At 42.5% G+C, this 15489-nt stretch overlaps 1 protein-coding gene across 1 annotated transcript; it reads left to right on the forward strand.

Annotated features, from left to right (window-relative positions):
• The first annotated feature begins 1006 nt into the window (after nucleotides 1-1006).
• On the forward strand, nucleotides 1007-14384 carry LOC114892114 (GTP:AMP phosphotransferase AK3, mitochondrial-like). Its single transcript, XM_029216809.1, is given in 4 exon segments — nucleotides 1007-1092; nucleotides 7173-7260; nucleotides 9722-9862; nucleotides 13524-14384. Coding segments are annotated over 4 exon segments (1176 nt in total).
• Nucleotides 14385-15489: the final 1105 nt, after the last annotated feature.

Here is a 15489-nt window from a genome sequence, read left to right on the forward strand (position 1 = left end):
GACATAAACCTGGGTCTCTTTCTGATGCTGTGATCGTCCAGATAAATTTGCGCCGAGCAGCTGTTTCCAACTGCTGCCTTGACACAGAGCGAGGGGTGCATTCCTCTGATACCTGGTGCCTGTGGTGGTTTGCTGAGTCATAGTTAAGACTTCAGAAATCAGACTCTCTTTACCTCAATCTCCAAAGCAAAATTTCCTACAAATTCAATGTTAGTTCACATAGGAACTTTAAATCTCTGAAAAACCCTTCACTTTCTGATACTTTTTATTTCTCCAACCTTGACATTTAGGATGCATCTGCATTAATGCAGCCACTTCCTGCTACCAGCAGCCAGAAGAAGAAGCTAAAAGAGATAGAGCGATTACATGCCTAGGAGGTGGTAGCCACCTGTTGACTCACCGTGTGGACACTCAGGACCTTCCGCGTGGGCAGCTGGCCCCGGGCAGATGTACATGATGAGTGTGCATGCGCTAGCAAGGTGCCCAGAAGGTCCTATGAGCAGGTCCCATTAAATCTTCCTAAATTAGGGCCCTGACCTCTCAATAACCTCTTTATATTTGCATGAGTCCAGCTGCACGGTCACACTGTCATTTTTATGACAGGGTTTTTGCTTAGAGAAAGATAGGGACATGAATGACAGTGGCCTCACATTCGTCAGCAGCTAGAATGTTAGGAAGAACTGAAACGTGTGGTTTCTCTTCCTAACAAACTCCCTTTAGGTATTTTCTACCCCACTCGGTCCATGCACATACACTCATTCACAAATACAGGGCTGTCGGTGTTGGCGGGGGGGTGGGGAGCGCTGAGGACACGGGTGTGGGTACATTCGTGTGACATAGTCTCCCTCCTTTCCTTTACGGGGAGGTAAAATCTGATCAAGATGAACATCTAGTGTGGTCTTCAAGGAGAAAGTTTCAGGATAGCCCAAGGCATGTGGGCGTGTTTGTGTCTGTGTATAAGGCGGAAGGGGAACCCCATCAGCTTTACCTGTGGGCTAAGGTGACAATGGAGGACGCAGACATGCATCCTCCTAACTCCTCTGAAACAGGTCCTCATGGGACCCCTCCAGCTAATGAATGTGCAAGTATCTAGTGAGCTCGTAAGGCCACGTCTGTTAATTAAAGAACTGCTAACAATGTCAGGGGACACTTCATAATCATGTTATGCATTTCTGAACTTTGTTTGTTACATGTTTTAAAGTAAAACATAGAGTTTCTACAATTATAACTTTTAAACAGATGTTCAGTATTTTAAAGCTAATAAAGGCTGGACAAGTGCTTATAAGAATTCTATGCATTTCTAGGTGTCTTACAGCGGGAAAATAATCCTGTGCAGTTTGAGCATTTAGGTCCTTAAACAAAGGTTTTAAGTTTTAAGAAGTGTAAAAAAAACAGATGAACTATATGTAAGAACTGTTTATGAAAGATGAAACGTCAAAGAGAGCATGAAACAAATAAAACTACACAAATGAAGAGAGAAAAGGAAGACGAATTCAGTAAGAAGAATGCAAAAATAAGAGTTCAGTAGAAAGGATGGTTAAAAATGTGTAGAATAAATATAAGACTTATGAAAACAATCTTGGGCTGAAATTAAAAAGAGAAACCCAAGAGTAAATAAACAGGAGTACTGCAAAGTAAGGCTTTGGGGACAAGAGTTAAATGCAATAATATTTTGTTAGTAAACACTAGCGTTTTCTCAGAGTGTATGTAATTCTGGGAAGAGCTATGTTGAGTGCACAGAACTCTCAAGGTGTCTGGTCACCTGTGTAAGCACCTGTGTAAGCACCTGTGTTGTAGCACCAGCTGCTGGCGTCACCGTCTTTGACTGGCTTAGTCACTGGCCAGTCAGGAACCTCAGTACAGAGGGCCTAGTCGCTGCTTAATTGGCTATGGCTGTGTTTCAACACTTTGTTCTCATGGTGTTACAATAACAAAAATAATAGCAACTGTTTAAATATATTTTTCATACCTAAGCTTTATTGAGAGCTTACTATTCTCTAGGCCCAGAATTTTCTAACCTCTTCACATGTAATATGGCATTGATCCTACTAGAACTATATTATCCTAATCTACAAACAAGGGATCTGAGACAGAGTTACTAGTCTCAAACTCAGATTAGCCTTTACCACTCTTCAAATGTCAGAGCTAAATTTATGGAGTAACATGAAGCATAAAACTGCACCAAAGGCCTGGGATGCTCAATGCCAGAGCTTTGCGGCTTGTTCCCGAACCACACCGGGCCATGCGGCACTGCAGTTTTCTACATCCATCTCCACTGTTTCCAAAGGGAGCCTGTGAGGTGCCTCACAATCACCTGAGCCCTGGACATACAGCTGGAGTCGCACAGGTTTATGGCCGACAGTAGGCACTATCTTTAATCCAAGCTAGCTAAGGAACTGAATGACCCTGTTTACTGAAACATCTCATTAACTGCGCAAGGCAGTACAATGGCTAAGAACAAAAGAGGGGCTGCTGTAGAGTCGGGCCTAGGTTCAAATCTAAGTCTACCACTTACAAGTAAGATTATGGGCAAGTAATTTACCATCTTTAAGCTTCTGTTTCCTCCTACGCTGCAAAAAGATAAACAGAATTAGGTTTTACCTGCAGTATGAAGAATTTAAGCGAAAAATCCATAGACTCAGGTTTCCTAGAGTCAGCATTTCTAACACCTAGAAGGGTTTGCCAGGTAGGTTACAGAATTCCCTTTTCCATGAACCTTCAAAACTGTGACACAGCCTCATGAGTCACAGGAGTTTCAATGAGACCTTCCCCCCTTCGGAGGGCAGTACTGGTGGTCTGGGGAGAAGCCACAGGTGGTCCCTCTGGTCTCTTCATATCAGTATTAATGATAGTCTTTTGCTTTTAACCTATTTGCTTGACAAAAGATAATTTTTACCTAATGTAATCACCATCTCGTTTGCCCACATTCCAAGCTTTATTAAAATAGATTAGAAAATGAAGATATTTCTGTTTGAAAATTATCAGCCACGTGTGTTTCAAGATAGCAGAGAGCCCCCAGTCAAACTTAAGATGTGTCTGACACTCTTTATCAGTGAGCCAAAATGTATCAAAACCAATTACTTCCAAGCATCAATGAAATAAATAAGCAGAGAGACAGATGTAAAATGAGGAATGGTTACATTAAACAAAGAACATAATCATCTTTTGTGCCTGAGCATTAAATTTGATTAACTTAGGTCTAGTCTATTTTTGTGGTAGGCAGAAAATAGAAAGATGGGTAAACAAACATAGAACGTACAATCATGGGTTTTAGGCACCTGTGATGAGAGAGTCTGCCTGAGTGAATGAATTAGGCAGCTGCCAGTTCCACTTGGAGACATTGCTAGAGAAGGTCAGCTCAGTATTTCTGCTCCAGGGCACACCAGACCCAGGAAGGAGTTGCCTAACAGTACAGGAGTAGATACAGATTCATTCCATCTATGGCGAGGGCCCACCACACGGCCTCCGGAACGTATCACACTACCTGAAACTGCCTGTAACGGAGGAACGTTCCATACGAGCAAGTGAGCAACTCTGAAAATTCATTCCGTTATTCCACAATGATCGTGTCCTACACATGCCAAGTCTTGGGCCGTGCTGGGGATACGATGGTGAACAAGACCTAATCCTCGCTCTCAGGACACTTAAGGTTAAAAAACACAACTACAGAAGAAGTCACAATCAAGTATAATGAGAATCATGATAGGGGAAGTAGAAGAGGGGTATGATAGGAACCCTAACATAGTCTAGGGGTCTTGCTAAAAAGAAATAAAGCCAGACACCAGTTAAAGGTAGTAAAGGCAGATTTTATTCGGTAACTACTGCAGTAGGGGAAAAACTGAGCTCAATTCCAAAGCCAGTATAGACAGATAGGGGTTCACAGCCAACAAGCAGAGTGAGGGGGGTCAGTGGATGGAAAATTACTAAGAGGACACTTCAAGGGTTAGGGATTCTTGCTAAATTGGCCTAACAGGATTTTTACTAAAGGCAGGCCAGGGACTTAGACATCAAGGGTGGGGGATGAGGAACTTGATGAGATATCAAAGGTGGTCAGACATCAAGGAAGGGGGGATTCTCACTAAACTGTCTTAGCAGGATTCTTGCGAAAACTGGCCTCAGCAGGCTAAGGACAGGACCCAAGGACAAGCTCTAGTCAAAAAAAGGGCTCAGAGGAGGCTGTCTAAAGTTTGGTCAAGAAGAAAGTCTTTGCCAGAGTTCTTGTTGCACAGAAAGGAGTATTTCAGCTACAAACTGAAAGCTGACTAAAGTCGGATTAGGGCATGTCCTTGGAAGAGAGAAGAGCATGTGTGAAGGCCTCAGAGTTCGGGGAGCACAGTGCATTTGGGAAAGTGAAAGAAACTGGTTATGACTGGTCAATAAAGTTTGAGGCAAAGAGGGTAGGAAGTGAGACTAGAGGCATAAGCAAAAAAGAGCTTTGGGGGTTTTGTAAATCTTGTTAGAAGCTCAGATTTTGTCCTACGGCCAATGGGGAAGACTGAGCTGGGGGAGTAATATGACTTGATTTATCTAGCCTGCAGAGTGGAAGGAAGAGAGACTGGAGGGGGCAAGACTGGGGGGGCAGGGAGTCCAGCTGAGCACGTGCTGCAGTAATTTGGGTGTGAGTTAATATAACTTGGATGAGAGTGGTGGCATGGAGCTAGAGAGAAATAGAAGAATTAAGTTCTTTAGGAAATAAGAATAATAGGACTTCGGGCATGAGTTAGTGGGAGAGAGAAAGGTAGGAGTCAAGAACAACTCCCAGGTTTCTGACTTTGGCAAGTGGATGGCTACTGAAGTTAGGAACGCTGGTGGAAGAACAGCTTGTGGGAAATGGTTAGTTTGAAACATATCGAGTTTGAGTCATAAGACATTTGAGTTTGGAGCTCAGGTGTTGAAACCCAATTACCTTCAGTCCTATAGTGCCTTGCACTGTCTCTAGAGGGCTGATGGGGCCACCTCCAGTCATCCTCACTGATTATCAGGTACTTGGTCTGAAGACTCACCTACACTGGGGAAGGTGGGAAGGTGGGAAGTCAGGAGACAGATGTTGGAGAAAGGGGTAGCCAGATAGAAAGAATAGGAGAGGGGCAGCCAGTAGAAAGAGAAGGTAGGAAACATCAAAAAGGGTAATTAGCTCCTGTTTTCCCTCTCACCTTTCTGGAAGCCACCCCAGCCCTGGCCCAGCTTCTAAGACCAAGGTTAGGAGGTATCTTTCACCTTCCACAAATTCACACACCATGGGGAGGATTAACAGTCTGCAGGAAACATTTCCACAAATAATCCAATTTATAAAGTGATTTGGAGACAAATTACTGGTTAAGATTAAGATGCCTTCCCATATGCCTGCTTCAACCTGGATAGACCTCAGAAACATAAAGCTGAATGAAGCAAGTTGCACAATGAAACATAAATATGGAAAATCCTTTTATGGATACACACATATATGTAAAAACATGGTTAATTGTTACCTGAAGGGAAAGAGGAGGAAGAATGGGCTAACGAAGAAATGCAAAGGAGACTTCAACCATATCTGTAACAATTTTTTTAAATCTATTTAAAATAAAGATCTGAAGCATATTTGGCAAAATGTTAACATTTGCTGAATCTGGGAGTCTGGCATACATAGTTATTAAAATATCTCATTAAAATGGCTGTATGAAATCTTTCTTATGCAAGAGTTCCAAATAATACAAGTAGATACTCTCCCTCCAGGAGGTAGAGCCTAGCCCCATCCTTCCCAAGGGTAGGCTAGACTCAGTTCCTAAGGCTAGACATAGTAGGGGAAGGGATAAGTAGTGACTGTACAGTGGAGAAACCTGGCAGACACCACCTTGGCCAAGCAAAAAGGTTTAATTATCACCAGAGATGTCAGGTGGTATCATGTACCCCTGATATCATGTGACAAGAAGAGCACTTTAACTCTTTGGTATCCTTTCCAGAAACTTATAATCATGTGAAAAACAAAAGACAAACCCATTCTATGGGATACCTTGCCAAGTACTCCTCAAGACTGTCAAAGTCACAAAAAACAAGGAAAGATGAGGAAACTGTCGCAGACAAGAAGAGACTGAGGAGATATGACAATTAAATGTAATGTGGTTACCTGAACTGGAATCTGGAAGAGAAAGAGGACATTAATCCAAAAGGTGGTGAAATTCAAATAAAGTCTGGAGTTTAGTTAATACAATGTACCAAGGTTTGTTTCTCAGTTGCAACAAATGTGTGGTGGTTATGTAAGATGTTAACAACAGGGGAAACTGGAGGATGAGGCATAGGAAAACTCTGTACTACTTACACAACTTTTCTGTAAATCTAACATTATTCCATCAAAAAAAGTTTATTTTTTAAAGAATGACTGTATGTCATCAAGAACCCTCCAACTCAAAATGAAGCCAATGAGGGCTTCCCTGGTGGCGCAGTGTTTGAGAGTCCGCCTGCCGATGCAGGGGACGCGGGTTCGTGCCCTGGTCCGGGAGGATCCCACATGCCGAGGAGCGGCTGGGCCCGTGAGTCATGGCCGCTGAGCCTGTGCGTCCGGAGCCTGTGCTCCACAGCAGGAGAGGCCACAACAGTGAGAGGCCCGCATACAGAAAAAAAAAAAAAAAAAAAAAATGAAGCCAATGAGAAATCACCTGTACCTCTGGGAGTCGCAGCACATTATGAAAGTACAGTGGTACCTTATTTCCCAACCCAAATCAAGAAGGGAGTGCACCATGGGGGTCAATTTTTCAGAAAATTGAAACTAACCCTTCAATCACAAAAAATATTACTTTCAGCAATTTTTTTTGATGGCAAGCCTTCAAAAGTAGACGATAAAGTTCCCTGCCCTCTGAGCAGACAACAGTAAGTGTAACTGAATCCTTTCTGGTTTAATCAGGGTCACCGGTGTGAACGTTTGTTATTACATCATACCAAGCTTTCAGTTTTCTTTACTGAGTCATGGAATTGGAAATGCAGAGGCCATCTCTCCACACCTAAGAAATAACTAAGGAGAGGCCAAAAATGATGGATGTGGATTAAGAATATGCCAGGTGTTTGCGTAACCACAGGTGAGCCAGCACGGAGTAGAAAGCATCTTCCACCCTCTTAAATAATCAATTTAGCTGGAGAGCAGCTGGCAGCTGATTTCCCCTTTCTGTGCCTTTTCATGGTTTGTATCGCAATTTCCGTAGTTTGCTGAATGCAAAGCGTATCCTCTGGACAACTGAAGACCCCAATAATCCTTACTTATCTCATGCCAGGCCTGGGAGGCAGGTGGAGGTGAGGGGTAAACTCATTGATATTTTCAGGAGGGAGTTTAAATTGTGACCCTTTCCAGCTCTACTTAGGGAATATCTTCTTTATGATGTATACCATGGGGAATTATCTGGCTTCTATTACATGTAGGAGTGTCTAATAAAACCAAAGAAAGCAGTATGACATGAGTCTTGGTGACAGGTCGCCAGAGAAGCAGAGGAGGGGGATTAAAATCCTGACTTCCCACCAAGTCTTTTCTGTTATCCTCTTTCAGGGATGTACACCTGCCTGGGCTTTCTCCGTGGAAAGACCATGTCTCCCTGGAGCCCAACCATGGCCCACCTGCACCACCCAGTCAAGAGATGGGCCCCTCCTCTGGAAAATGGATTTCACCCAGCTCTCTGTCCCAGCTTGTCCTTCAGTCAACCCCCGAACCTTTCCTTACTCTTACATGAAGACAGGATTGCCAGTGCCTTCCTAGGGTATCCTTCCCTTGAATGACTTCTGCAACTAGAATGTAATCCCCTTAAGTACTACAGGCTCTATTTCCTGCCTAAATCACCTTGTTCAACATCAGATGAGCTGAGTGCTTATGCAATAAATCTCTCCAAGTAACCAGATGAGGCACCAGGTGACAAGTGCCACGAAGAGGAGATATTTAAAGAGCAATGGGAGTGTTCAAGAAGCTTACTATGCAATGTCCACTTTGACACTTGTTTGTTGAAGACAGGATTTGAGCTTCTGTCAGCATCACAGATATAAATAAGCTAGGCTGAGGCCAGAGGTTTGGATCTGAAACTGTCAGCTAACTAATCTTAAACAAAAGATATCTTAATGTCCATACTCTGTCTCCCTTGCTCTAGGAAAGTATGCAAAGATCTGTACTCATTTAGGGCAGGGTTTCTCCCCTTCAGTACTATTCACGTTTGGGGCCTGATAATCCTTCGTTGTGGAGGGCTGTCCTGTGCAATGTAGGAAGTGTAGCTGCTAGAGTTAGCAAATTTAAACACAGCGTTCCCAGTTAAATTTGAATTTCAGATAACCAGCAAGTTTTTTTAGTATATGTACGTCCCACGCAATATTAATAGCATCTCTGGCCTCTATCCATCGGAGACCAGCAGCATTACCACCGTCCATCCCCAAGTTGTGACAACCTAAAATATCACCAGACATTGTTAAATGTCCCTTCGGGGGCAAAGCTGTCCCTGCTTGAGAACCACTAATTCAGGGTAACACATCAGAAGCCTACAGATCTGAACGTCTCTATCTTAGCTCCCAGAAATACTGTGTCTGGTAAAGTATCAGTGAATGAATTAGCCATGTGAGACATTCCTCAGCACGACTTACCGAAGTACTCATTTTGAAAACGTTACTTATTCTGCTTTTTAATGTCCCTTTGGGATCAGCTCCCTTTAGGTTTTCTTGTCAGATAGACTCTTGGCTCTCTTTCAGAATTAGCAGGCTCATTTTGATCAGATAATGTAAATTATGAAAACTACCATCTTTCCCTTTTTCCTTAACTGCTAGAAAGCTTAGAGGTAAATGTAATGCTTAGTTGCAGAAACCATCAAAGCTCATGTGGCTAAATATTTTCTTTTTTAAAACAAACACCTGCATAGCGGCTTTTATATGCCACGTATATTTTAAATGCTCTACGAATACTACCTTCTTGAAATCATTCTTTCACTATAACAGCCTTATGGATAAGTACTATTATTATCCTCCCTTTGCAGGTAATAAACTGAGGTCATTTCTTTTTCATATTTCTATGAATTATTTCCTCCTCATCGTCATCCTTATTTTATAAGCCCCTTCAGATTCTGTTTAAAAGTCAATGGGGCAGAAGTTATTGTACCACACACCTCCACCACCGCAGGTCCTCTCAGCCTCCCATCTCTTGTTCCAAATACCACCATGGCTACCAGTTCCAACTACTTGCAGGTACACTTCTCAGAGCCCAGCCTCGTGCCCAGGCCACACCCCTCTCATCTCTCATCCTGGGCCTCCCTGTTCACATTGAGATGTGGGACACAAGGGATCTTGCCCCAGAGCCCAGAACTGTACAACCCATAATTACAGAGGAATAAACCCCTTGTGGTCAAGGTGTTGCCAAACAGGAGCCGGAAACTGGTAGATAAATTCATTCTCTTTTTTTTTCATTCCAGAAAGACTGAGATGCAACTTTTCAGAGGCTGCTTCTTTAAGACAGAGCAACCAGGAGCACTGGGTGGCGACCAGCTCAGTTACGCCTGCTCCAATTTCTCTCCCTCCTTCCCTGCCTCACTCCTGTGTCTCTCAGGTCTCTGGCTTCTGCTCCTTGGCATTGTACCTCCTAACAAGCAGCAGCAACATGTCATTGTCTGGCTCTGCTTTCTAAGGAATCAGACTAAGACAAGTATACATAACTATAAACAAAATCACACTGAATGGAAGTTTACCTAGTTATTTCCATTAACTTCAGTCACTAATATTTCTTGTGGTCCAGTTGGAATACAATCGTGGAACAACTATCCCTAGCAGGACTTTAAGGGCCTACGCCATCATCTTTACAGCTGAGGATACCAAGACCCAGAGAGGGAAGGGGATTGCTCAAGATCACATTCCCTGTTACTGGCGTGTGAATACAGTACAAACATTTATTTAGTGCCCACGGTGTCAAATTTCCACATAAATGATTGTACTCTGTGCTCGAACATTCGGTAATTAGTATTATTGTCCTCACTGTATGCACAAGAAACAGAGGGCCAGAAAAAGTGAAAGGAAGTGTTTAAGGTCACAACTTTAGCAAATGGAAGAATCAGGTTTACATCAAGCCTCCAAACTCCACATATCTAGTTCTTTCCCCAACTGTTTCCCAGAGGTAGGGATGTAGGCCCTGGCTGTCCTGGGAACTGGGTGGAAAACCATGATGGGCCTTGCAGGAAAACAGGCTTTCAACTCAAGTCCTAGCCCTGCCACTTAATAGCTTTGTGACCTTAAGTTACTTCATTTTTCTGAGCCTTGATTTTTAATTCTGAAAATGGAGATCCTAACATCTACTCAGAGTGTGGCTATGAAGAGGAAATGAGATAACATATGTAAATCTCCCACCGCAGTGCCTGTACACAGTAAGTGCTTAATAAATGTTGGCCAGTATCAGTTCTGTGGAATCAAAGATGGCTCCCAAACACAATATTAGCTTCTCTTTTGTAAGTGCTTATTAAGTGTCACACATGGTGCTAAGCATTTCCTATAGAAGAAGGAATCACTTCTAACCATCCCAGCCTCAGAGAGGGAAGGAATCGATGAAGGGGAGTGTCTATTAGTCAGTCAACTTTGCCCTCATTGAACTTTGCCCTATCTGTGTAACAGTTTTAAAACAAATTTATAGCTTAGTTTTGTCCTAAGCAAGAACACTGTGAAGTATTAGGTTGGATGTGCTAGCTATATTTTTCTTATGCACATTAAAACATACATACTCTTCATTATAATTTAAAAGTGTTATTATTTAACATACTCAAGAAAAAATATGAGATAGAACAAGGTTAGCAAAAGGTTTATCACTGTTGAAACTAGAGTACATGGGGCTACACCACTACCTCTCTAATTTTAGGTATCTGTGAAATTTTCATAATAAAATAGTTTTAAAAATAAAATAAAACACAATTATCAAACCTGGAGGTGGGGGAGGGGAATGTTCTTTCACAGAGACCTAAACTTATCTCACATTCTCCAGAGAAGCAACTGTCACACCTTGGGAAACACTGGCCCATAATACCCGTGAGAAGGTCATGGCACAGGGACAGACACTCAGCCTTCTTTCTATCTCATAGGCTGCATCCTCTGTGCTTAGAACAACTGGTCACACAGATAAATGCCTGATTAAAGTTTGCTGAGTCAACGAATGAATGATTAGTACTATAAAAACCGGCATAATCTGAAGAGCCCCTGCTGTTTTTCTTTTACTGCTATGCCATTTGGATTCCATTACTGTGAAAAATACCTAGAAAGTTTCCATAAACTTCCACAGTCACATCTGGTTGGCACTGGATGCGTTTTGCTAAATGAGATCAAATGTATTGTCTGATATTACTTGGCTACTACTAGTTTATATGTATTTGGTCAAAGAACCTCTTACCAGATGCTATTAAGGGTAAGTTTTAAAATGCTTTGTCACCTACCAGCAGGCCAACACCGACTGTGTCTGCTCTAAGCTGCTCTGGGACACATCCTCTCCCACTCACACCTATAGCCAAGTGAACCCTACCACACTCCACAGATACTCCTCTGAAATATTCTGTGATCAGAGTCTGGTACCAAATTAGATATCTCAGTTAAAGGCTGAACACACTAGAAGGCTAAATCTATCTAGTAGGATAGAAAGGCCTTGGCAGGATCACTTTTTATGTATATAATTAGTTATCCTAAAAGACAGTGTGCTGCTTTATTATGCAAAGCAGTTAGTATTATGCAAAATACTGTTTCAAGTTATAACATGATTTTTTTTTCCTTTGCTGGAAGATATGAGCTAAATTTCTATTAAATATCCATATACCTTTTGAAACACCTTATGTATTCAGTGTAACTCTTTTGGATATAGCAACAACAGAAGAGATTATATGACTAACTTAAATATCTAAAACAGCAAAAACTATTTTTTCTTTAAGTCTGAGAAATTAGAGCAGCAGTTCTACTTCGCTACCATAAAATAAAAATACAGAAATTAGGTTTCCAATCCCAAAATCTTTTTTCTGGAAATAGCTTTCTCTCTTGCTCATAGAATGAGAACAAGCCATCACATCATTTTTACGGATCTTTTTCAGAAATGAAGTGGCTCAAGAATGGTTAGAGGGACTTCCCTGGTGGAGCTATGGTTAAGAATCTGCCTGCCAACGCAGGGGACACGGGTTAGAGCCCTGGTCCGGGAAGACCCCACATGCCGCGGAGCAGCTAAGCCCATGTGGCACAACTACTAAGCCTGCGCTCTACAGCCCGCAAGCCACAACTACTGAGCCCACGGGCCACAATTTCTGAAGCCTGTGCGCCGAGAGCCCGTGCTCCGCAACAAGAGGAGCCACTGCAATGAGAAGCCTGCACACCACAATGAAGAGTAGCCCCCGCTCGCCGCAACTAGAGAAAAGCCCGCATGCAGCAACGAAGACCCAGCGCAACCATAAATAAATAAATAAATAAATAAATTTATTTTTAAAAAATGGTTAGAGAAGGAAGCGGATGCAGGATTGGTGGCTCCGCAGCCTCTAATTAGAGTAGCGCCATACGATGCACAGTCTGATACTGTATTAAGCCAGTGCACTTGGACCACCTGAGACAAAGCTGAGGATCTGTTTCACATCTTGTTGAGTAAACCAAACCCCAAGTATTTTTCCAGGGAAGTGATTAGAAGGTAATTGTCACTTGTAAAATTCTACATGGAAATAAAGTGCAAATGGTCCATAAACAAATGAAAAGATGCTCAATCTCACTTATATTGAAGAAATTAAAATTAAAATAGCACTTTCTCACCTCTTTGTTGGTCTATGGACATAGCCTTCTAACTGCTCTCCTTCTTGAAGATGGAGCAATCATCTAAAAACAAAAATCAAGTCATGTCTTTCCACTGCTTGAAACCCAGCTTCCCAGTTCACTTAATAGTTATATTTAAACATAAATTACATCTTTCTTTAACCTAAATTGTATCATTCTGCAACTTTTTGCATTTACAATGTCTTAGAAATCTTTTCATGTTAACACATAAAGATCTTTTTAGCTGCTGCATTAATATTCCATAGTATGGCTAAGGTTCACTTAGCTATTCTCTAATTAATGAACAGATACATTGTTAATAATTTTTTGCTGTTATAAATAAGGCTGAAATGAACATCCTATACCCTTCTTGTCACTTGAGAGTGTTTTTCCAAGGAAGATACTGAGAAGAAATTTTTTTTAAAAATGGCCACTGCCAAGTTGCCTTCCAAACCAGCTGTGGGGGCACCCCACCAGCAGGAGTGTGAGAGACCTACTTACACCTTTGCCAACATTTGCTTCTAGATGTTCTGAACTGTCCCGCTGTCTAGTTCCGTGACTTGTATCATTCTTTAATTCCAGAAATTCTTGTCTTTAATAATCTCTTTAAGTACTGTATCCCTCCCTCCTCTCCTTTTCCACCTGTGAAAGGTGGAACTTTTGAATCTACACTTTGTTTCTTCATTTTCCTTTCAAACCTCCCACCTCTTCCGCCCTTCACACTGCATTGCGGGAGAATTCCTTGACTCAATCTTACAACTCACGCATACGCTCTTCTTCCGTAGCATCCGTCCGTTTCCACGTGGGTTACGCCCTCTCGCCCTCTGCGCTTCTTCGTGGCTCCACCCCCGACGTCAGGCCGCCGCGACTGGGAGAGAGCGCGCAGGCGCAGCTGGCGTCCAACCAGGAGCCCAACCGTTGGCTTGGCCCTGGCCTCACTCAGCAGCCATGGGAGCGTCAAGGCAGTTTTGCGCTCCATGATCGTGGGCACCCCGGGCTCCGGCAAGAGCACCCTGGCGCTGCGCATCATCAAACACTTCCAGCTGAAGAAGTTCTCCAGCGGGGACGTGCTCTGAGACAACATGCTGAGGGACACAGAAATTGGTGTGCTGGCCAACATTTTCATGGCCCAGGGGAAGCTCATCCCAGAAGACCTCATGACTCGGCTTATCCTCCAGGAGCTGAAAAATTTCACCCAGTATAACTGGCTGTTGTGTGGTTTCCCCAGGACACTCACACAGGCTGAAGCCCTGGATAGAGTTTATCAGGTACACCTGGTGATGAACCTGAATGTGCCCTTTGAGGTCATCCGGCAACGCCTCACAGCTCGCTGGATTCATCCAGCCAGTGGCCGCGGCTACAACCTCGAATTTAACCCTCCCAAAGCAGTCGACGTGGATGATGTGACTGAAGAGCCTCTCATTCAGCGTGTGGATGATAAACCAGAAACACTTATCAAGAGAATGAAGGTTTACTAAGACCAAACAAAACTGGTCCTGGAATATTACGAGAAAAAGGGAGTGTTGGAAACATTTTCTGGAACAGAAACCAATCAGATCTGGGCCTGTATGCATGCTTTCCTGCAAACAAAAGTCCCACAGAGACACCAAAAAACTCAATTACCCCACGAGGAAAAATCCTTGTGATTAGCAAGATGAGCAGAACTCTTCCTTTCTTCACATGGAGTTCCTTGTTCTAAGACCCCACCATGAATGAATTCTTTGAAAATTATATTAGTTTCACTTCTGTGGATTTTATTCGGGATACTAAGGATATGCCAAATGAGTCTGATAGTAAGATTTGCCTTTTGGGGACTTCCCTGGTGGCGCAGTGGTTAAGAATCTGCCTGCCAATGCAGGGGACACGGGTTCGAGCCCTGGTCCGGGAAGATCCCACATGCCACGGAGTAACTAAGCCCATGCGCCACAACTACTGAGCCCAAGTGCCACAACGACTGAAGCCCACGGGCCTAGAGCCTGTGCTCCGCAACAAGAGAAGTCACTGCAAGAAGAAGCCTGCACACCTCAACAAAGAGTAGCCCCCGCCTCCGCAACTAGAGAAAGACTGCACGCAGCAACGAAGACCCAACACAGCCAAAAATAATTAATTAAAAAAAAGATTTTTTTTTTGAAATTGTCTAGTGTGTTTTATCCAGCTGTCTTCTGGAGTGTGCAATTCAGAAACATTAAAAATGTCTAAACTTTAAAAAATTCTTATAGACCAAAAGTACAAGAGCAACTGGTAGTAATCTAACTTGTGTTCAGTAAGAATAAGTGATTGGTAAGGTTTCATATTTTTCTGGAAAAGTAAAAAATTAACATTATACTAATTTGCAGAAAGTATTTCATCAGAAGCTTTTGTGTAGCCAGATACCAAAAAAGACATTTCTAGCACAGGGGATGTGGTTTTGTGAGATGCTACCTCCATAAAATTCCAGATAAAAATAACTGGATTTACCAATCCACTGCAGAATGCGAGTTTACTGCTGTCTTTAAACTAAGAAACCTATAAGGAGGCCATATGAGCTATATTACTTTTGTTGTTAAACATACCTTCAGTTTACTCAGAATTTTCAATTTGCTATAAAAAAAATTTAGGGAAGTGTTACTTCAATATGATTTATTTTCTTTTGAAAATATGTGTTCACTGAAGGATATAACATGTTAGAAACTGACATTGTAAGTTCTTGTACAAGCACCAAAATTGAATGCATTTTCTTTAATGGAAAATGTAACTGACGTCTTATGTTTT

Source organism: Monodon monoceros, unplaced genomic scaffold, assembly GCF_005190385.1.
Source record: "Monodon monoceros isolate NGI ecotype Baffin Bay Population unplaced genomic scaffold, NGI_Narwhal_1 Super_Scaffold_12, whole genome shotgun sequence".
NCBI classification, from domain to species: Eukaryota; Metazoa; Chordata; class Mammalia; order Artiodactyla; family Monodontidae; genus Monodon; species Monodon monoceros.